This window comes from Mesoplodon densirostris, chromosome 8, assembly GCF_025265405.1.
Source record: "Mesoplodon densirostris isolate mMesDen1 chromosome 8, mMesDen1 primary haplotype, whole genome shotgun sequence".
In the NCBI taxonomy this organism is placed as follows: Eukaryota; Metazoa; Chordata; class Mammalia; order Artiodactyla; family Ziphiidae; genus Mesoplodon; species Mesoplodon densirostris.
Window position 1 is genome coordinate 74,455,409 of NC_082668.1, and position 22,580 is coordinate 74,477,988.

A 22,580-nucleotide genomic window follows, 5' to 3' on the forward strand; every position below is an offset into this window, starting at 1 on the left:
CTCCTTTCTGCTGCACAGCGCTCTCCACCCAAGGTCCTCGTGGCATATCGCAAAGAGAAACTGACAAGCAAGGGAGTCTTGGAAAAGCATCCTGCTCAAAAACCCTCCTGCTCCGCCCACCCCAATGCTTAGAAGAAAACATAAGGAGCAAAGAGTAGATCTGATAACAAATAGGCTAAGGATGAGTACAGGGTCTACCTGGATGTTAAAATAAAGGTGATTGGGACAGGTGCATAACAATTTGATTTTGTAAAGAAAGAAAAAAAATTGAAATAGTCAAGTAATTATGACTTACAGGAACTTACTTTTGGAAGGTTTAACACAATGAAAGTACAAATCAACATATAGAAACCCATGCAAAATTAAGTGCTTCATTTTACTGAGGCAGCAAGCTTTCAATTACGAAAGAAACACTTTCCTGTTGCCCAAGTTTTCTTTGCATGGGTGCATTGAAAAATGATGGAATTTCTCTCTGTGAATGTAAATGTTAATGACGGGGAAACATGGAAACCACACATAATGCTGCAAGGTTCAATGCAATTCCCACAGCTCTTAAAAATAAGAAGTATATAGAGGACTTTAAGTATTTTAAATCACTGTTATTACTCTTCTTTGTTTGAGGCAGTTAAAGGTAGCCACTGATTCACTGAGCAGCAATCCAAAAAGTCATGCAGACTACAGTGTTGACAGCCTTTGTTTGGAGTCCAAAATGCACTGTGTCTAACTAAACCACTGTGTAATTATGGATCCTTTGTGATTTCCCATTCTCATCTTATAGTCAATTTTTCTTTGATATGGCATGTTGTGTTCCAGTAGCTTCTCTGAAATCATCAGTATGGTTTTGAAAAGGATAAAATCAAATTGTAACAGTCTATGTTCCCATAATGTGTGCATAGCCAAGGGAAGAGATGGTAAATAGGTACACTACCTCACTATTTCCATGTTCCAGACAGTGGAAAAGTGATTCTACCCCCGAATTATCTCCAAAGAAGAGCAGTTACATTTATTTTGCATATATTTACAAATCAACAGCTCATACACAGAAAACTGGATGAACATTAGTATGTATCCAGATGACAGAAGAGCTTGTAAATGAAGTAGAGACTTTCTGACTCCCGTACTTATAATTAAAGGAAATAGTGCCTTATTTTAGTTCATACAAACACAAAAAGAGATACTAACCTTATACATCCTATTTTAAAATGTTGATGTAAGCAAAAAGGTTTTATATATATATGTATGTATATACATACATACATGTATGTATATACATATATATGCATGTATATCATATCAGTGTTTCTGTTAAATACATTTAGGTAACAGTTGTCAGCTTTGGCTGCACATTCAAATCCCCAGGAGACATTTCTTTTTAATCCCATTACCCATGGCCACACCCCAGACCCCTAAATCAGAATCTCTGTGGCTGAAACCCACATAATCAGTAATTTTTTTTCAAGCTCATGGGATGATTCCTATGTGCATCTAAGAATTAGAGCCAGAGATATATTATTACAGAATTAAAAGGAAATAAACTTTCATTTTCTTTCAACTGTTATAGATTTAGAATGTCAAAATATAGTGCAAATATGAAATGCTGCTATGATAAAGCTTATGATCTTATTGGAATACCAGATTTCAGGAGCTTAATTTGAGTATTGGGTATCAGATATTCCTTTCAAATTGATGAAAATTGCTGTTGCAGTCTGTCACTTTTACTCTCAAAGTTAATTACATACACATGGTGTTCCTATAATTATGTCAAATTTTCCAGTTCTATTTAGATGTTTACATAAAAGAGAAATAATGTCTTCGAAAGACAGGTTGCTAAGAGTATTTGATCTATATGTACCTAATTTCAGTGAAAGCTGTCTTTCTATGCTTAGTTTTAATAAAATGATCCTAGGAGAATCTACTTCTCTTTTTGACTTAAAGATAAATATTTATAAAGATATAAATTATTTTAAAAGGCATAAAAATGCTTTTTTTCTAATTTTTCAGACACCAACAACATCATTTAAGACATCTAGCATATAATATGGAGCAGAAATCATTAGTATTACTAATATTATTAAATAATAAATTATTTTATTAGTGGTATTATTTATTACTTTATTATGCAGAGTATTGAACTAGCTCTGTGACTTGAGACTTGTATTCTGTGAAATAAATATTTGAATTAGTCAACTTTGAAAGTCCTTTGCAATTCCACCTTTTGGAGATTCTGAGCTTTACTCTGCTGTGTAGACCAAGCAATGTCTACCACACATTTCAGAGTACATACTTTAATCTTATTATGAGAGATGTAAAAGCTGAGGTGAACAGTGGTGAAATTCTTCCTGTAGTACCACAGAGAAGGAGTTTGTCATGTGTGAGGGTGAAGAGATTATTAGAGAAGTCCAAACTATCTATTTATTTTAAGTACTTACCTCCACCTACATCATATAGGTTCCTTGTTTTGTTTTGTTTTCAATTATTTCTAGAAAAATCAGCCAGTTAAAAAAAATTCTGCCAGTTTAGATACTAAAGACATTAAAAGAAAAAAACAACCTGAAAAAATCAAACAACACTTTAGTACTTTTCTGTGGCTAAAGAAGAAATTATTGTATTCACCTGTTTTAAGTGTACGCTTTATACCTTTTATATGTCTGAAATCAGGATGAGTTTTACAGTTAATGATTAGTTACAAACATTGTCTACCAGCTGGCAGTTGTCATGTAGGCAATATTCCTTAAGCTTGTGTGAATGTGGTCATTGCCGCTTACATAGTTAAACTTCAACTAAGTTATGTGCACTATTTGTACTGTATGTGTAGAGTTTGTCATTCAACATTTCTTGAGAAAGATTACAATATGATTCAGTATTAGAACAAAAAGTTATTGTCTGAACAAAAGGACAAGGAAACAGTGGCAAAAATTATATTTCATTTGTTGAAGCCAATATTTATGGTTGGAGCAATGACTGCAATTTCATATTTTCTTGTTAATCAATAGCTGACTGATTTATATAGCCTGTTTCTTATCATGTCAACCCAGGACCAGCACTGTCCACATCACCAGGCATCTTATTAGAAATTCAGAACCTTGAGCCCATCCCAGATCTACTGAATCAGAATCTGAATTTTATCAAGATCCCAAGATAATTCTTTTGCAGCTAAAAGTTTGCAAAGCACAGCTTTATAGTACCAAGGGGTGCTATACCAAGTACCAAGGGGTACAAGATGAAGTTGTATTGTATTTTGTTACTGAGGTATGTGCTAAACGCATGCCTCTCATTTAAGCAATACAACCTAAAGCTGGAGAAATCCCCTTAGAATAGATGAAAGAAACTTCAAAGAAACAAGAAACTAGTGTGACTGATTTATAAGCAAGCCTGAAAATATTGATAGGAATCTATGTCCAAATAAGTTTAAAAGCTTTTTCTACAGGCTTTACTTAGGTATTTAATAAAGCCTATTCAAGATAAGAGAGCATTATATTATAGTTTATTTGACAACATGTTTCTAGTGGAACATAAAATTTTTCCTAGTGAAACATTTTTCTTTTCTAGTGGAACATAAAATCATGATGTATCTAACCCTAGGTGAAACAATAGGTTTGATGAATTACAGACAATAATTCAAGTTCAGTGTGTCACAAATCCATTAAAAACCACGAAAATAAAAACTTTTGTTCATACGTATCTATGCACTTAAGATAACTGGATAAACTGACATAGAAAATGATTAATTTGTGTAACAAGAATTATCCTATAAATTATTTTATTATTATACAAAGTTTTCTTTGCTAAATAACTGTATACATAGGAGGAAGAGGAAGAATTAATAACATATTAGCCACATTTTATTTTTATGCTACATTAAACAATGACATGGTGGAAGTTTTCTCTAAGTAAGCAAAATAGCTACATTAATAGTAAATTAGTTCATTATAACTTCGTCACATATAATGAATAGAAAATTAACATTTGTGAGTGGACTTTTTTTAACTGCAAAAATAAAGCATGCTGGAAATAGTTTAAGAAGCTGGATCTAAATGTCTGCTTTTATTTCGATATTTTAAATGATTTATCTAAAAATCTCATTCATTTTTTTCTTTATTAGCACTTAGTGTAACATGTGAGAGATTCAATTTAAAAGAAATGATTTTTATCCAAATGATACTAAGTAGACTTTATAGACCGTTATCCTTGGGTTAAAACAGTATTTGTTGACTGTTGGACCGATTTCAGCCTGCTTTTCCAGCTTTACTTCTTTATTGATGATAATTATTATCTTTATGATACATTTTGTTCAGCATGCTGAAAGTGAGGGGGTGTTTTGCTGAGGAAGAAGAATGGAGGTTTGAGGAAAATCGTGGCAAGAACCTTTCTGACTTACCAAGACAGCTTTCTAAGTTCATTTAGTGATGAACTGCCTGGAGGTACAAGTCAAATGATGATGAAACATATAGAAACCATTTGAATCTTGCTACCAGAATGGGAAGAGATGACTATGAATCAACCTACTTTTCACCCCCTACATTTTGATTTTTCTTATATACAGTGTCCTTTATAGTGTGGCTGCTTAATGAATGTTATTCCAATAAATATTTGCTGAACAAATATTATGGTTAGACACATGCACATTCTTACCTGGCTATATTGCAGAGCACTTCACTGAGTAGGTGATATTTTAGGCTCTTTTAAAAGATTAAAATCTCAGCAGGCATGCAGTCCCTATTTGTTTTATTACATGCCTTTGATGCCCACACTTTAGTGGATTTTTTTTCACTCACCCGTGAAGGAGACTAATTTTAACGATGCTAATTTTGTGTCATAGATTAGGTCATTTATTGGTGACAGGGTGTATCTCGTTCATTTTACTTTATGGAATTATTTTAATTTTCTAGTTCTTTAGAATATTTTACAGGAAAAAATAACCCAAGGTGAATAAATTTCTATTCCTGTTCTGGATACCCAGTGACATTCTTTTTTGAATATTCTGTAATCACAGTGATTTAACATTACATGACAGAAATGTCTAAATGTTGAAAGTTGATATGGGTGAGAGCCATCTGCATGTTAAATTTGGGATGACCACCTGGAACACGCTGCATGTTATTTATCAAAATGTACCTTTTTCAACTGATGGCTTGAAAAGTAAAATCTGGAGTTCTTTTAACTTGTAAGCAAAATTAAAAGTTTTTCTCAAAATATCAAGTTGTAAAAGTAATAACAATTATGATGTAACCTCTTACTAAATAGTGTGCTCCAGTGATCAGAAACACCTGGAAACTTTTTTTTTTTTTTTCGGTATGCGGGCCTCTCACTGTTGTGGCCTCTCCTGTTGCAGAGCACAGGCTCTGGATGCGCAGGCTCAGCAGCCATGGCTCACGGGCCCAGCCACTCCGCGGTGTGTGGGATCTTCCCGGACCAGGGACACAAACCCGCGTCCCCTGCATTGGCAGGCGGACTCTCAACCACTGCGCCACCAGGGAAGCCCTCACCTGGAAACTTTTTAAAAGCTGCATATTCTCAGGCTGCACCCCAGATCTTCGGAACCACAGTCTGCATTTTAACAAATCCCTAGGCAATTCCTCTGCACATTAAAGTTTGAGATGTTCTGGTAGCCTATATACCCTTTCAGAATCTCCGATTTTGATTGTATAGTACTCATTGAGAATCTGTAAAGTGTATCCTGGCTCCTAAATCCTTACCTCAAAGTAGACATGGATTATGGCATTCTCAAACAGAATAGAAAGTGTACGTGACTAGATTTTAGAATAGAAAAATCATTTCAGTTTTACAAGCTTCAAAACCCTGTGAACATACACCTTTTTATGTTCTTAAGACTTTTTGAGTTATACAATAACTTTTTCTAATCAAAGAGGACAGTTATATCTACTAAGTGAATTCATCTGTCCCTGTTGTACCTGGTCTTCTATTGATAGACTCAGAATGCTATTTTAGCTTTCTTAGACTTGTGTAAATCATGCCTCTTTGTTCCCTGGAGTTAATGTAAAATTAGTCAAAAATAAAATCAGTTAAAATAATATTATTAAGTATGCATATTTAATTTTCAAAGTGCCAAGTGATTACTCACAGCAAATATTAAAAGGAAAATAATTTTAGATAATCATAAAGCATTTCTGTAGTAAAGGGCTTTCAAGTCTAAAGTTGTGTCATAATGGATATTTTTATTACAATGATCAGAATGAAAAATGAACTTCTTAGCATGTCCCTCTTCTTTCCTGTCTTCCAGATGCAAGACAAAGGTCTACCCTGATGAACTTCCAAACACAAGTGTAGTCATTGTATTTCATAATGAAGCTTGGAGCACTCTCCTTAGAACTGTTTACAGTGTTATAAATCGTTCTCCACACTATCTACTCTCTGAGGTCATCTTGGTAGATGATGCCAGTGAAAGAGGTACAAATATTTTTTTGTATTTTTTTTAATTAGAAAGCTTTACTGTGTTCAAAAAGATAAGTGGGCAATGATCTGTATTTTCCTTGTAATAATACTAACTCTGTAACCACCTATCAAATTTTCATTAATATACCAACTCCAGAAACAAGTAACAAATTCTTTCAGTTTATCTCATGATTCCATGGTTCTTACTAACCTAAGAAATCAGCCAAAATGACTTTCATAAGTGTTTCTTGTTTTTCCAAACTCAGTTGATCTTATTACTGAGCATTTATATGACTTTGTGGATATTTGTCTTTTTATTTTTTTTAGTGTAGGTAAAAGAAAAATAACTTATATTTAAGGAGACTGCATTCGCCAATGTGGCCCAGTTTCTAAATTAGATTCTGGTATATTAACTTCCTAGTATATCCTTATCCTTGTCAGCCAAGTGACAGAATCATAATGAACTGTATACTAATTCACTGATGAAATCTCTACATCTTTATTTTGTACAATGCAAAAAATGTTGGTAGGAGTTTACCACCATTTCTGCGTGTTGAATTTCCACCTGGGTAGTAGTATCTCTTCTCTGTCTTAAAACAGTTTCAAAACTTTATAAATTCTTATTGCACGTTACAGATTTTCTCAAGTTGACATTAGATAATTATGTGAAAAATTTAGAAGTGCCGGTAAAAATTATTAGAATGGAAGAGCGCTCTGGGTTAATACGTGCCCGCCTTCGAGGAGCAGCTGCTTCAAAAGGACAGGTCATAACTTTTCTCGATGCACACTGTGAATGCACGTTAGGATGGTTGGAGCCCTTGCTGGCCAGAATAAAGGAAGACAGGTAAGAATTCATGTGTTATGTCTGTCTGGGTTTTGACTGAACCTGTTAGGACATTTTCAGCTGTCCATCAAAACTTTTCTTCCAGGTTGCTATTTTCAGAATGTTTATTTCCTAGCTTTTAAAAAAGTAGGCCCCCTACTCCTTATTTAATAAAGACCTTGGCTTATTTATGCTGAACCTGAATATTTGATTAAGAAATAGTCAAACAATTCAAATAGTAAAGATGTGCTGAATATTCATTTTATAGGTGACGGAAATCAGTCCAATCAAAAATAGTATCATATTTTATAAAATACATTTTCAAAGCACCTTTGTCTTCACCATCACCCTGTGAGGTAGGTAATAAAGGTATTCTTGTCTGTATTTAATAATAGGGAGGAACAAATGAGTTAAATAGCTTGTCCCAGTTATTGGAAGTGATGGGAACAGCAATTTAGTTCTTCCCACTCCCAGAACAGTCTTCCCTTTTCTACGTCAGTGCCCTTATTCAAAGTCTAGTCCAAAGCCACCCTGAAGATCTTAAAAATAAACTCACACTCATGCACCCCACTGAAATGAAACCAGGATTTTTTTTTAAAAAAAAGCATAGAAAGCACAGCTGTAAGAATGTTTAATTATTTAAATAATATTGTCCTTTTGTACAGACATATTATGAAATCTGAAAAGTTGAAGAATATAGAAATTAAGAACCCTCATAGTTAGCTGAAATTCTTTCTGACGATGATGCTGTGAAGTGGGTTTTTTGCAGATACTCATAAACATGGGTGGTAAGTGAGTATCATTCCTAAGCGCCTAATGAAGACAGCTATGTTGATTGCTGTCTGATATAGTAACAAAGCATTGCATAACACCTTGCTTGCATAGTCATTTCACCTACGGTAGAAAGGTCTTTTTAGAATTGAAGTTTTTAATTAAGCTTCCAAGACAGGGGCTGCTTAGTGTGAGCTAGTGCAGCTATATCACATAAATGGCAGGATTTGGTACTTGCCAGGAAGATGGATAGAAGTTGTCAGTAAAATGAACCATAGCAGTTGAAGAAAGCAGTGGGAACCTTTTAGTCAACTGAGTGTAATATATGGCTAATAACATTTTTCCATTCTGTGTATTGTACAGTATGCACAGGAAGGTAAGGTTGTCAAAGTATAATGAACTTAGAACCTCTTAAATTCATTTCCTGGCAGCTTTTCATACATTATGCTGCTTTTTAACACATGTGTTTCATATTCAACTTAGTGAGTTTTTAATAGTGTTGTTTCACTATGGTCATGAATGGATCATTTATTTTTTTCAACTAACAACATATTTAGATTGTATTTGCATATAATGAACTCTAATGCCTTGTCCTGCTTATATGTTGTAAAGTTGCCATAACTAGATAATAAAGTCCTATTCAAGGTTATTAGATCTAATTTCATCTCCCTATAATTTAAATTATTAAATGTAATGAAGAAAGAAAGAAAGATATTGCTTTTATAAGGACCAAAGTTACCAAGAAGCTTTTCCAAGGCTAAATTAAACCTATTAATTTCAGAGAACTCTATGTGTTGGCCAATTGTGTGGCATATAAGACCAAATAGAAAATGAGTGTTGGTGATGCTGGTGTTACAAAACCAGAATAAATAATGGACAGCATGTCCTTGCTTTCCACATCTATGGGTGATTCAATTGTATGTTTACCTTCTATCTTATATGAAAAGCAAGCTCTACTCTTAGGAATTAGCTACAAACAAGGCACAGTTGTTTGAACATTTACTGTGGAGATGACAAAAGCTTGATCCCATAATAAAACATATAAGCCTGGAGTAGGGGAAGACTGGAGAAAGTACAACATGGATTAAAGGAGTACCTAATGATCTCCCACAGTGAAAAGTTTCTTACCCTAAAAAGCCACCATCAAGAGTATCAAATCTATATATGTATAGCTGAATCACTTTGCTGTACAGCAGAAATTAGCACATTGTAAATCAACTATATTTCAATTAATAAAAAAATCTCCTGGCTCTTCCTCTTACTTTAAGAAAAAATGGGTCATAAAACACCAGAAACTGAAGTTGCTTACCTTTTCCCATCTTAAAATATGTAGATTGTTAGTGTAAGCTTTTTTTTTTTTTAGTGTAAACTATAAGTCTAGGACAACTCACTCAGAAATTGTCATGACACTAATGTCATTCAAAGGAAATATTTACTTATACTGATGATAATGATTTTTATCGTTGCTTCTTGGATTTTCATTTGTTTGTTTTTCTATGAAGATTTTCTCTGAACTATCTCTTTAAACTTACCTATCGCCTTTGAGAGTCAAACTACCAGATCTAATTTGCTATCATTCATTCTTCACTCCCCGCATGCTGTTGATTTTCAGTGGTATATAGCTAAAATGATGCATAATATCAAAGCAGCTCTACTAATCATGCTGTGAGTGGAGGTTTTATGAAAAATAGACCATGTTCATCCCCCTGAATTAGTATTTAGAATGCATTTGGAAGTCAGCTTGAAGATCAATTAGTATATTTGATTAGATTATACATGATAGAATAAAAGTAGACTGAAGTAAGATGCAGTAAAAGGAAATAATTTTACAGAGAAAAAGGATAACATGAAAATAAAGCCAAATTAAAGTCACAAAATAATTAAATTTCAACATATCAGCTATATTAAGTTTAAAGAAGCTAAGGTAACATTTAAATTATCATTTATATTTAAACTGATTTTAATTTTTCTGCAGGAAAACAGTTGTATGCCCCATCATTGATGTGATTAGTGATGATACCTTTGAATATATGGCTGGGTCAGACATGACTTATGGGGGTTTTAACTGGAAACTGAATTTCCGTTGGTATCCTGTTCCCCAAAGAGAAATGGATAGAAGGAAAGGAGACAGAACATTACCTGTTAGGTATGTAGAGCATATCTTCCAAAGCATAGCATGTGTATTCCTATAATAATTAAGGAATATTATCAATTTGTATGATCATTTTTTAGACTTTTGAAGACATATACTTTTTATTCATATGCATATATGTATTATCATGTTTTACATGATCATCTAAGAATCAATGACAATATTAAATCTACTTTAAATTGCACAGACAAATTTCAGTACTAGAAGAAGTGTCAATTTTTTTGAAACTGTGTATTCTTATATTCAAAATATATGTATTGTGAATTTTCTATGTGACAGGTATGTGTTAGCCTTGATACTTCAGGTAAATGTAATAAAGTTTATAACTGAGGTATAACCAAAAATGTTTTAGTAAATATTTTAAATTTACCAACCTTAAAGAGCTATCTTCCCTATAGATACAAAAGAAAGATCCATTTGGAAAATTTTAATATATGAGCAATTATGAAGGATTTATTGTTTGTTCCAAATTATTTAAAAAGCTACTTAATTTGAAATATTTATGTTTAAAATATGTGTTTGCCCTTAATACAAAATAAGAACTATCATATAAATCTTTAGTTTTCTAGATAAGCATTATCTACTTTATTAATATAAAATTATCACCTTCTTATTTTAACATATTATTGTGTGCCTCTTGCCTGCAACCAAAAATTGATTTTCTGAACAATACTTGGGGAGGGAGTTCACTAGTTTAGCTCTTTAAAGATGAATTTGGTAAATCATCATTTGGTTGGAACAATAAAGAAGTACCCTAACATTCTAAAACAATATATATAACCCATTATCTAGAAAAAAATCTCTCCTAGCCTACTGAGAGAATGACTTAGCCATGGGCAAGACTAATTATATAATGAATTAATTTAAAGTAGCTCAAAAAATTGGCTGATGGAAGTGAACAGCTCTCAATGCTTGTTATTGGACAATTAAATATTGGGACTGTTAACCCTCTTAAGGATATATTAACTACATCAAAAAGAAAATAACATGTAGTTCCAAACAGTTGCATAAGGATGTGAAATTATTATGTCAATATTTGGAGTGTAATTTAGCAGTCCTTAACTCTTGCTGTCATCTTCACATTCACCTTGTCTTATTGATCCTTGCCTCTAACAACTTGAGGAAATACAATGGCTCATATTACCATTGTTTGTTAGAAATCCTATTTTCTTAGATCATGGTTTCATTTAGTGTTAGATAATTTTTCAGCTTCAGATCCCAAGTGAAAATTATCAAAATACATGACCAATACCCTCAAATATAGACAATGTGTTATTTATTTGAAAAAGAAGTTTAAAAGATTGCATGTGCATACTTACTTTTTTTTTTTAACACATTGGCAAAAGACATATTTTTAAACTTTATCTTCTCACAGAGTCAAAAGGTAAATAATTAAGAGCTAGCCAACATTCATAGTAAGAAATTGCTCATCTTATTCATAAAAGTAAAGATCTACATAGAAATCTACCATTATTTCTCAGCTTTCATTAACTAAAGCAAAAGAGGAAACATCCAAATTGCTATATTTTCATCACAATTTATGTGATTTTATTGTAATAACATGGAGAGATGATGAAATCTGAGTATATTTTATTTGTTTGCCTTAGTAACTGGACAGTATTTCACTGTGAAGGAGCAGTATTTCAATGCTAAGAGAGCTGGAGCAAGAGAAAGAGAAAGCTCAGTCTTTGCTGAAGTTTCTAGATTCTTATGGCAAAAGGTTAATTAATTCACTGGCTGTGTTGTAACAGCCTGCAGGTAATTTTCATCAGCATAGCTGTAATGTGAACTTTCTTTGTACTTGTAATCTATTACTGGAGGATGTGATCATTTTTCTCACATTCATACAAACAGATAAATCATTCTAGGTGTTAAAGACAATTTTATTCCTACTTGATTAACAGAATTCTGAATAGCTAAAGTGATTAAAATTAGGTTGAAATTTTGGTTTTCTTTAAAATGCTTTATTTAAAATGTCAGTTATGACAGAACTTTCTAGTGACTATAATTGACTAGTTAGTCATCATTTAGAAATACAATCATGCATTTGCATACATAGAGGAACAATTTGAACTTGTAACCAAACCTTAGTTATACCTCATTTAAAGTAAAGTTTATAATGGTTATACTTATTATTCTATTCTAAACCTCTGGGCTTTGATATTTTCTTTTTGATAATAAATGGAGTTTGCGAAATGCTGGCAATTGTGAAGTTATGAGTATGGAATAATAGCATAGCATAAATAGTACAGCTTTGTTCTTCTTTCTATTTAGTTTTCTTTAATCAGTAAACTGTCCTTGATATTTTAGTAGTCAAATTATATGACTTTTCAGGAATATCTCAATTATATGTGCAACAATACAGTAATCAAATCATTAAACCAGAGGTCATAAACCAGGAGCCTGTGTGTCAAATATGCTCTGTTGATGTGTTTTCTTTTGCCTACATAATGTTTTACACTTATTGAAATTACCAACATTTTAAAAATGAGATATTTTAACTGGTAGCATAAGTTATCTGGTAGTGCAGACAATCTCCCAAATCATTTAATTAGTTTGGGGGTGTAGTATGCATTTTTTCTATATAATAAATATAACTGTTCAGTTGATTTGGTTCAGGCTATTTAAATGAGCAATAGTTTAGTTTTGCATGTTTTCCACACGCAAAAACACATACGCGAGCACTGTTGAGCACTGTGTTAGGTCCTACACATGCAAAGCTGAATAGAGCTATCTCTGCACTAAAGTTGCTCACTATCTGGCACCAGCTGTAAGTCTGCTGGATAAGGGGAAAAGGCCAGGACAACTGGCTAGAGAGTGGATGTAAAAGAGTTAAATTGTGTCAACTGATAGAGTGGTGTGTGCTTCTGGAAAAGAACCTGGCTCTTTAATCTTATTGATGGCATTAGTCTCCTAATTATGCTCTGTAAGTAACCCTAAATAAATAGTTATAAAAGTATTAGTTTCTACTTTAATTGCACACTGATTGAAATAGATTACTTAATTAAAAGCCTACGGGTTATTTATCAAGTCTATTTATCTTTCTTTACCCTTTGTGTCTTACCTTATGGACTTTTTTCACATTTAGTCATTATTAATATTCTCAGTATGACTCCCCTCTTTCTTACATTGAGTACCATGTTCAGTATTTTTCTAAAGTAAGACAAAAGAGTTTTAGATTTTCTTCTAATCCATGCTAGCATAATAAATGAAACATAGATGTATTGATAATTAGGAGTTTTTATTTCTGACACATTTGACTTTGATATCCATTTTTATTAACATTTGTCTGATCTCTTTTTTTTTTACATCTTTATTGGAGTATAAATGCTTTACAATGGTGTGTTAGTTTCTGCTTTATAACAAAGTGAATCAGTTATACATATACATATGTTCTCATACCTCTTCCCTCTTGTGTCTCCCTCCCTCCCACCCTCCCTATCCCACCCCTCTAGGTGGTCATAAAGCACCGAGCTGATCTCCCTGTGCTATGTGGTTGCTTCCCACTAGCTATCTATTTTACGTTTGGTAGTGTATATATGTCCATGCCTCTCTCTCGCTTTGTCACAGCTTACCCTTCCCCCTCTCCATATTCTCAAATCCATTCTCTAGTAGGTCTGTGTCTTTATTCCTGTTTTACCCCTAGGTTCTTCATGACATTTTTTTTTCTTAAATTCCATATATATGTGTTAGCATATGGTATTTGTCTTTCTCTTTCTGACTTACTTCACTCTGTATGACAGACTCTAGGTCCATCCACCTCATTACAAATAGCTCAATTTTGTTTCTTTTTATGGCTGAGTAATATTCCATTGTATATATGTGCCACATCTTCTTTATCCATTCATCTGATGATGGACACTTAGGTTGTTTCCATCTCCGGCTATTGTAAATAGAGCTGCAATGAACATTTTGGTACATGACTCTTTTTGAATTATGTCTGATCTCATACATTTATTTTTCTCTCAATTGGAATTAGGAATTTATAAAGAAGATCAAAAAATTAAACAATGGTATTAATAGCAACTTGGATTACAATCATTGTGAAAAACTCATAGAATATTCACATATATTATTTCCTGTATCCTTCTAGTATGATATCATAGGAGAAGCATTAAAGCTAGCTTTGGAGGATCTGGGTTTTATTTCAAGCTCCTCCTATTGGGCATTTACCCAATTCTTCTCAACTATAAAATGGAAAATTATTCTCCCTGCCTTGCTTAACTGGTGAAGTGCTATAAAATATTAAATGAAATTTGAAACTATTTGAAAATAGTTATTTTAAATTTATTTCTGGTAATATAAGTAACAGATATATGCATTGAAAAATAAATGTGAAAAGTGTCTATAAGTTTAAAGAAGCAGAACACCAATGAACCAGCTCTTTTTAGTATTTTGTTATATTTACTTCCAGAGCATTTCTTTCCAGATACATTTCCCCACAATTTAAAAATTGATATATCATTAGTATTTTTCTATGCCATTAACATTTTATCACAAATAAAAATTTTAATGGCTGTTAATATCTAAATTTTTTACTAAGCCCTGTCTCTGTTTTTAATAGTCTAAAGTCAACTAAGAGTTTTACACTTTGTTTTTGCCATGTATGTCTGTGATCTACAGTTTTGACAATAATATAGTGTCTTTAGAATTATGCAATTAAGCAATATGAAATTTGTTTTAGTATTCTTTATACCTTTTGCCAATTTGATTTTCTCCCCCCAAATCATTACTGACTCCAATTTATAGTTCCTCTAGGAAGTATAATAAATGAAAAACACCTAGTTTATTCTGTAAAATCTTATACAAATATAAGACAATATTTGTAATTCTATAATAGCAACTAGTAATATATTTCTTAATTTTTATCTATCAGGTCTTCTTTATTGTATTTTCCACAGTCCAATGAAAATACACTGTTAAATTAGAGGAAAGAAAGCAGAAACAGATAAAGTCTGTGAGACACTGCTTTACAGTAGGCGATACTAAAGCAACAGCACAGGGAAAGGTCAAGGCTGTGCATAGAACAGACTTTGAAAGGACTTCAGAATATTCAACAGTCCAACATTCAACCCTACTTGTGTTAAAATCTAATATATGTTGACTTTGAGAAAAAGAAAAATTCTACCTCAAGTGGAATCTTTAAATCTGTATTCCTTGGAGAAAATAGTACATTTACAGGATATTACTTCCTAATGGTTTAGGGGATAATTTACAAGATGTTCCTAGCAGTCTCTTGAGACGAGAAGAAAACAGGAGTGGTATAGAAAGATTACAGGGTGATGAACTAAATATCACATTTATATACTGAATAATTGTATCACATTAACAAAAACATTTTAAAACATCTGGCCCCATTGTTATTCTGACCCCTCTGATGCACTAAATGAAAGCAAAAGGAAAGATTAAAATTTGCACCATTTACTGTACATTCTCTTTAGAAGCTTAGAGTTTTATCAGGTGGTGAGGATTATGAAAAAGGATTAAGTAAAAAAGAAAAAATAACTACTTTTTTGGTAATATAGGTCTTTAAGCACAGGTTAAGGTATTTGGTTCCAGTATTTCTTGGTAAATGGATTCTTTGGCAGAAAAACGAGCCATTTGCCCATACTAAGCAGAACTATCCTTTAAAAATAGCTTTGATTAGGCTTGGAAGAGGGACTGGAAAAAGTTGCTGCTGCAGGCAGCCTGGCTTTAGGAAGACCAGCTTTAACTGCATGTTGAAAATTTTATCCCATAAAACAAAAACCTAGGTCTGAGGGGGCTAATGGCAGACTCTGGGAGGGCTCATGCCAAGGATTACTTCCCAGAACTTCTGCTGCGAGTGTCCTTGTCCCTGTGGTATGCCACAGCCAACATCCACCTCTGCAGGAGACCTTCCAACATTAGCAGCCGTGTGGCTGACAGAGTTTTGTTGCTCCGGCCGAGTGTCAGGCCTGTGCCTCTGAGGAGGGAGAGCCGAGTTCAGAACATTGGTCCACCACACACCCCCTGGCTCCAAGTAATATCAAACAGCTAAAGTTCTCTGAGAGATCTCCATCTCAACACTGAGACCCAGCTCCACTCAACAACCAACAAGCTACAGTGCTGGACATCCTATGCCAAACAACTAGCAAGACAGGAACACAACCCCACCCATTAGCAGAGAGGCTGCCTAAAATCATAATAAGGTCACAGACACCCCAGAACATACCACTGGACGCGGTCTGCCCACCAGAAAGACAAGATCCAGCCTCATCCACCAGAATACAGGTACCAGTCCCCTCCACCAGGAAGCCTACACAACCCACGGAACCAACCTTAGCCACTGGGGGCAGACACCAAAAACAATGGGAACTACGAACCTGCAGCCTGCAAAAAGGAGACCCCCAAAACAGTGAGTTAAACAAAATGAGAAGACAGAAAAACACACAGCACATGAAGGAGCAAGGTAAAAACCCACCAGACCAAACATATGAAGAGGAAATAGGCATCTACCTGAAAAAGAATTCAGAGTAATGATAGTAAAGATGGTCCAAATCTGGGAAACAGAATAGAGAAAGTACAAGAAACGTTTAACAGGGCCTAGAAGAACTAAAGAGCAAACAAACAATGATGAACAACACAAAAAATGAAATTAAAAATTCTCTAGAAGGAAACAATAGCAGAATAACAGAGGCAGAAGAATGGATAAGTCACATGGAATATAAAACAGTGGAAATAACTACCACAGAGCAGAATAAACAAAAAAGAAGGAAAAGAATTGAGGACAGTTTCAGAGACATTTGGGACAACATTAAACACACCAACATTCGAATTATAGGGGTTCCAGAAGAAGAAGAGAAAAAGAAAGGGTCTGAGAAAAAAATGTGAAGAGATAATAGTTGAAAACTTCCCTAATATGGGAAAGGAAATAGTCAATCAAGTACAGGAGGAGCAGAGAATCCCATACAGGATAAATCCAAGGAGAAACATGCCCAGACACATATTAATCAAACTATCAAAAATTAAATACAAAGAAAATACATTAAAAGCAGCAAGGAAACTCAAAAAAAAAAAAAAGCAGCAAGGAAAAAACAACAAATAACATCCAAGGGAATCCTGATAAGGGTAACAGCTGATCTTTCAGCAGAAACTGTGCAAGCCAGAAGGAGTGGCAGGACATATTTAAAGTGATGAAAAGGAAAAACCTACAACCAAAATTACTCTACCCAGCAAGTATCTCATTCAGATTCGACGGTGAAATCAAAACCTTTACAGACAAGCAAAAGCTAAGAGAATTCACACCACCAAACCAGCTTTACAACAAATGCTAAAGGAATGTCTCTAGGCAGGAAACACAAGAGAAGGAAAAGACCTACAATAATAAACCCAAAACAATTCAGAAAATGGTAATAGGAACATACATATTGATAACTACTTTAAATGTAAATGTTCCAACCAAAAGACATAGACTGGCTGAATCAATACAAAAACCAGACCCATATATATGCTGTCTAAAAGAGACCAATTTCAGACCTAGAGACACATACAGACGGAACATGAGGGGATGGAAAAAGATATTCCATGCAAATGGAAATCAAAAGAAACCTGGAGTAGCAATTCTCCTATCAGACAAAATAGTCTTTAAAATAAAGACTATTACAAGAGACTAAGAAGGAAACTACGTAATGATCAAGGGATTGATCCAAGAAGAAGATATAAAAATTGTAAATATTTATGCACCCAACATAGGAGCACCTCAATACATAAGGCAAATGCTAACGGCCATAAAAGGGGAAATCGACAGTAACACATCATAGTAGGGGACTTTAACACCCCACGTTCACCAATGGACATATCATCCTAAATGAAAACAAATAAGGAAACACAGGCTTTAAGTGATACATTAAAAAAGGTGGACTTAATTGATATTTAAAGGACATTCCATCCCAACACAACAGAATACACTTTCTTCTCAAGTGCTCATAAAATATTTTCCAGGGTAGATCATATCTTGGGTCACAAAGCCTTGCTAAATTTAAGAAAATTGAAATAGTATCAAGTATCTTTTCCAACAACAATGCTATGAGACACGATATCAATTATGGGAAAAAATCTGTAACAAATACAAACACACGGAGACTAAACAAAACACTACTAAATAACCAACAGATTGCTGAAGAAATCAAAGAGGAAACTAAAAAATACCTGTAAACAAATGACAATGAAAACACGATGACCCTAAACCTATGGGATGCAGCAACAACAGTTCTAAGAAGGAAGTTTATAGCAGTACAATCCTACGTCAAGAAATAAGAAACATCTCAAATAAACAACCTAACCTTACACCTAAAGCAACTAGAGAAAGAAGAACAAAAAACCTGCAAAATTAGTGGAAGAAAAGAAATCATAAAAATCAGATCAGAAATAAATGAAAAAGAAATGAAGGAAACAGTAGTAAAGATCAATAAAACTAAAGGCTGGTTCTTTGAGAAGATAAACAAAATCGATAAACCATTAGCCAAACTCATCAAGATAAAAGGGGAGAAAACTCTAATCAATAGAATTAGAAATGGAAAAGGAGAAGTAACAACTGACACTGAAGAAGTACAAAGGATCATGACAGATTACTACAAGCAACTCTATGCCAATAAATTGGACAACCTGGGAGAAATGGACAAATTCTTAGAAAAGCATAACCTTCTAAGACTGAGCCAGGAAGAAGTAGAAAATATAAACAGACCAATCATAAGCACTGAAATTGACACTGTGATTAAAAATCTTCCAACAAACAAAAGCCCAGGACCAAGATGGCTTCACAGGCGAATTCTGTCAAACATTTAGAGAAGAGCTAACACCTATCCTTCTCAAATTCTTCCAAAATATAGCAGAGGGAGGATCACTCCCGTACTCATTTTATGAGGCCACCATCACCCTGATACCAAAACCAGACAAAGATGTCACAAAGAGAAAACTACAGGCCAATATCATTGATGAACATAAATACAAAAATCCTCAACAAAATACTAGCAAACAGAATCCAACTGCACATTAAAATGATCATACACCATGATCAAGTAGGGTTTATCCCAGGAATGCAAGGATTCTTCAATATACACAAATCAATCAATGTGATACACCTTATTAACAAATCAAAGGATAAAAACCATATGATCATCTCAGTAGATGCAGAAAAAGGTTTTGACAAAATTCAACGCCCATTTATGATAAAAACCCTGCAGAAAGTAGGCATAGAGGGAACTTACCTCAACATAATAAAGGCCATATATGACAAACCCATGGCCAACATCATTCTCAATGGTGAAAAACTGAAACCATTTCCTCTAATATAGGAACAAACAATGTTGCCCACTCTCACCACTATTATTCAACATAGTTTTGGAAGTTTTAGCCACAGCAATCAGAGAAGAAAAAGAAATAAAAGGAATCCAAAAGGGAAAAGAAGAAATAATGTTGTCATTGTTGGCAAATGATATGATACTATACAAACAGAATCCTAAAGACACTACCAGAAAACTAATAAAGCTAATCAATGAATTTGGTAAAGTAGCAGAATACAAAATTAATGCACAGAAATCTCTTGCATTCCTAGACAAATGATGGAATATCTGAAAGAGAAATTAAGGAAACACTCCCATGTACCATTGCAGCAAAAAAGAATAGAATACCTAGGAATAAACCTACCTAAGGTTACAAAAGACCTGTATGCAGAAAACTATAAGACACTAATGAAAGAAATTAAAGATGATACAAACAGATGGAGAGATATACCATGTTCCTAGATTGGAAGAATCAACATTGTGAAAATGACTCTACTACCCAAAACAATCTACTGATTCAATGCAATCCCTATCAAACTACCAATGGCATTTTTCACAAAACTAGAACAAAAAATTTCACAATTTGTTTGAAAACACAAAAACCCCAAATAGCCAAAGCAATCTTGAGAAAGAAAAACGGAGCTGGAGGAATCAGGCTCCCAGACTTCAGACTCTACTACTAAGCTACAGTAATCAAGACAGTATGGTACTGGCACAGAAACAGAAATATAGATCAATGGAACAGGATAGAAAGTCCAGAGATAAACCCACATACATATGGTCACCTTATTTTTGATAAAGGATGCAAGAATATACAATAGAGAAAAGACAGCATGCTCAATAATTGGTGCTGGGAAAACTGGACAGCTACAGGTAAAAGAATGAAATTAGAACACTCCCTAACACCATACACAAAAGTAAACTCAAAATGGATTAAAAACCTAAATTTAAGGCCAGACACTATAAAACTCTTAGAGGAAAACGTAGGCAGAACACTCTATGACATAAATCACAGCAAGATCCTTTTTGACCCACCTTCTAGACAAATGGAAATAAAAACCAAAAAACATGTGGACCTAATCAAACTTAAAAGCTTTTGCACAGCCAAGGAAACAATAATCAAGATGAAAAGACAACCATCAGAATGGGAGAAAATATTTGCAAATGAAGCAACTGACAAAGGATTAATCTCCAAACTTTACAAGCAACTTATGCAGCTGAATATCAAAAAAACAAACAACCCAGTCCAAAAATGGACAGAAGATCTATATAGACATTTCTCCAGAGAAGATATACAGATTGCCAACTAACACATGAAAGAATGCTCAACATCACTAATCATTAGAGAAATGCAGATCAGAACTACAGTGAGGTATCACCTCACACCGGTCAGAATAGCCATCATCAAAAAATCTTCAAAGAATAAATGCTGGAGGGGGTGTGGATAAAATGGAACTCTCTTGCAGTGTTGGTGGGAATGTAAATTGATACAGCCACTATGGAGAACAGTATGGAGCTTCCTTAAAAAACTAAAACTAGAACTACCATATGACCCAGCAATCCCACTCCTGGGCATATACCCTAAGAAAACCATAATTCAAGAAGAGTCATGTACCACAATGTTCATTGCAGCTCTATTTACAATAGCCAGGACATGGACAACCTAAATGTCCATCAACAGAGAAATGGATAAAGAAGATGTGGCACATATATACAATGGAATATTACTCGGCCATAAAAAGAAACAAAATTGAGTTATTTGTAATGAGGTGGATGCACCTAGAGACTGTCATACCGAGTGAAGTAAGTCAGAAAGAGAAAAACAAATATCGAATGCTAACACATATATATGGAATCTGAAAAAGAAAAAAAAATGGTTCTAATGAACCTAAGGGCAGGACAGGAATAAAGATGCAGATGTAGAGAATGGACACAGGGAGGGGGAAGGGTAAGCTTGAATGAAGTGAGAGAGTAGCAGTGACATGTATACACAAGCAAATGTAAAATAGGTAGCTAGTGGGAAGCAGGTGCATAGCACAGGGAGATCACCTCGGTGCTCTGTGACCACCTAGAGGGGTGGGATAGGGAGCATGGGAGGGGAGATGCAAGAGGGAGGAGATATGGGGAAATATGTGTATGTATAGCTGATTCACTTTGTTATAAAGCAGAAACTAACACACCATTCAAAAGCAATTATACTCCAATAAAGATATTAAAAATTAAAGAAAAAAAGTAGCTTTGATTAAAAAAAAAAAGCAATCAAAAAATGGACAGAAGACCTAAATAGACATTTCTCCAAAGAAGACATACAGGTGGCCAACAAACACATGCAAAAATGCTCAACATCACTAATTATTAGAGAAATGAAAATCAAAACTACAATGAGGTATCACCTCACACCAGTTAGAAAGGGCCTCATCAGAAAATCTCCAAACAACAAATGCTGGAGAGGATGTGGAGAAAAGGGAACCCACCTGCACTGTTGGTGGGAATGTACATTGATACAGCCACTGTGGAGAACGGTATGGAGGTTCCTTAAAAAACTAAAAATAGAGCTACCATATGACCCAGTAATCCCACTACTAGGCATATACCCAGAGAAAACCATAATTCAAAATGACACATTCACCCCAGTGTTCATTGGCCAGGACATGGACACAACCTAAATGTCCATCAACAGAGGAATGGATAAAGAAGATGTGGTACCCACATACCATGGAGTATTACTCAGCCATAAAAAGGAATGAAATTGTTTTTTTTGTAGAGAACGTCATACAGAGTGAAGTAAGTTGGAAAGAGAAAAACAAATATTATATATTAACGCATATATGTGGAATCTAGAAAAATGTTACAGATGAACCGGTTTGCAAGGCAGAATTAGAGAAGCAGATGTAGAGAACAAATGTATGGATACCAAGGTGGGAAAGCGGGGTGGGGGATGGGTGATGGTGGTGGGATAAATTGGGAGATTGGGGTTGACATATATACACTTATATGTATAAAATAGATAACTAATAAGAACCTGCTGTATAAAATAAAGTAAAATTCAAAAAAAGTAAGTTAAACCTTGTCAAAACCTAAAGAAATAAAATAGACAAATAAAGAAAAAATAAAAATAGCTTTGAAACTGTGTTCCATA

The 22,580-nt window shown here is 34.1% G+C and overlaps 1 protein-coding gene across 1 annotated transcript in view; it reads left to right on the forward strand.

The window, feature by feature from the left end:
• Positions 1-22,580, forward strand: part of GALNT13 (polypeptide N-acetylgalactosaminyltransferase 13) — a 477,309-nt gene that overhangs the window by 246,258 nt on the left and 208,471 nt on the right. Inside the window, exons 3-5 of the mRNA XM_060106387.1 lie at positions 6,242-6,408; positions 7,030-7,237; positions 9,963-10,133. Of these exons, the coding sequence (XP_059962370.1) occupies positions 6,242-6,408; positions 7,030-7,237; positions 9,963-10,133 (546 nt within the window). The remainder of the gene's footprint in view (positions 1-6,241; positions 6,409-7,029; positions 7,238-9,962; positions 10,134-22,580) is intronic.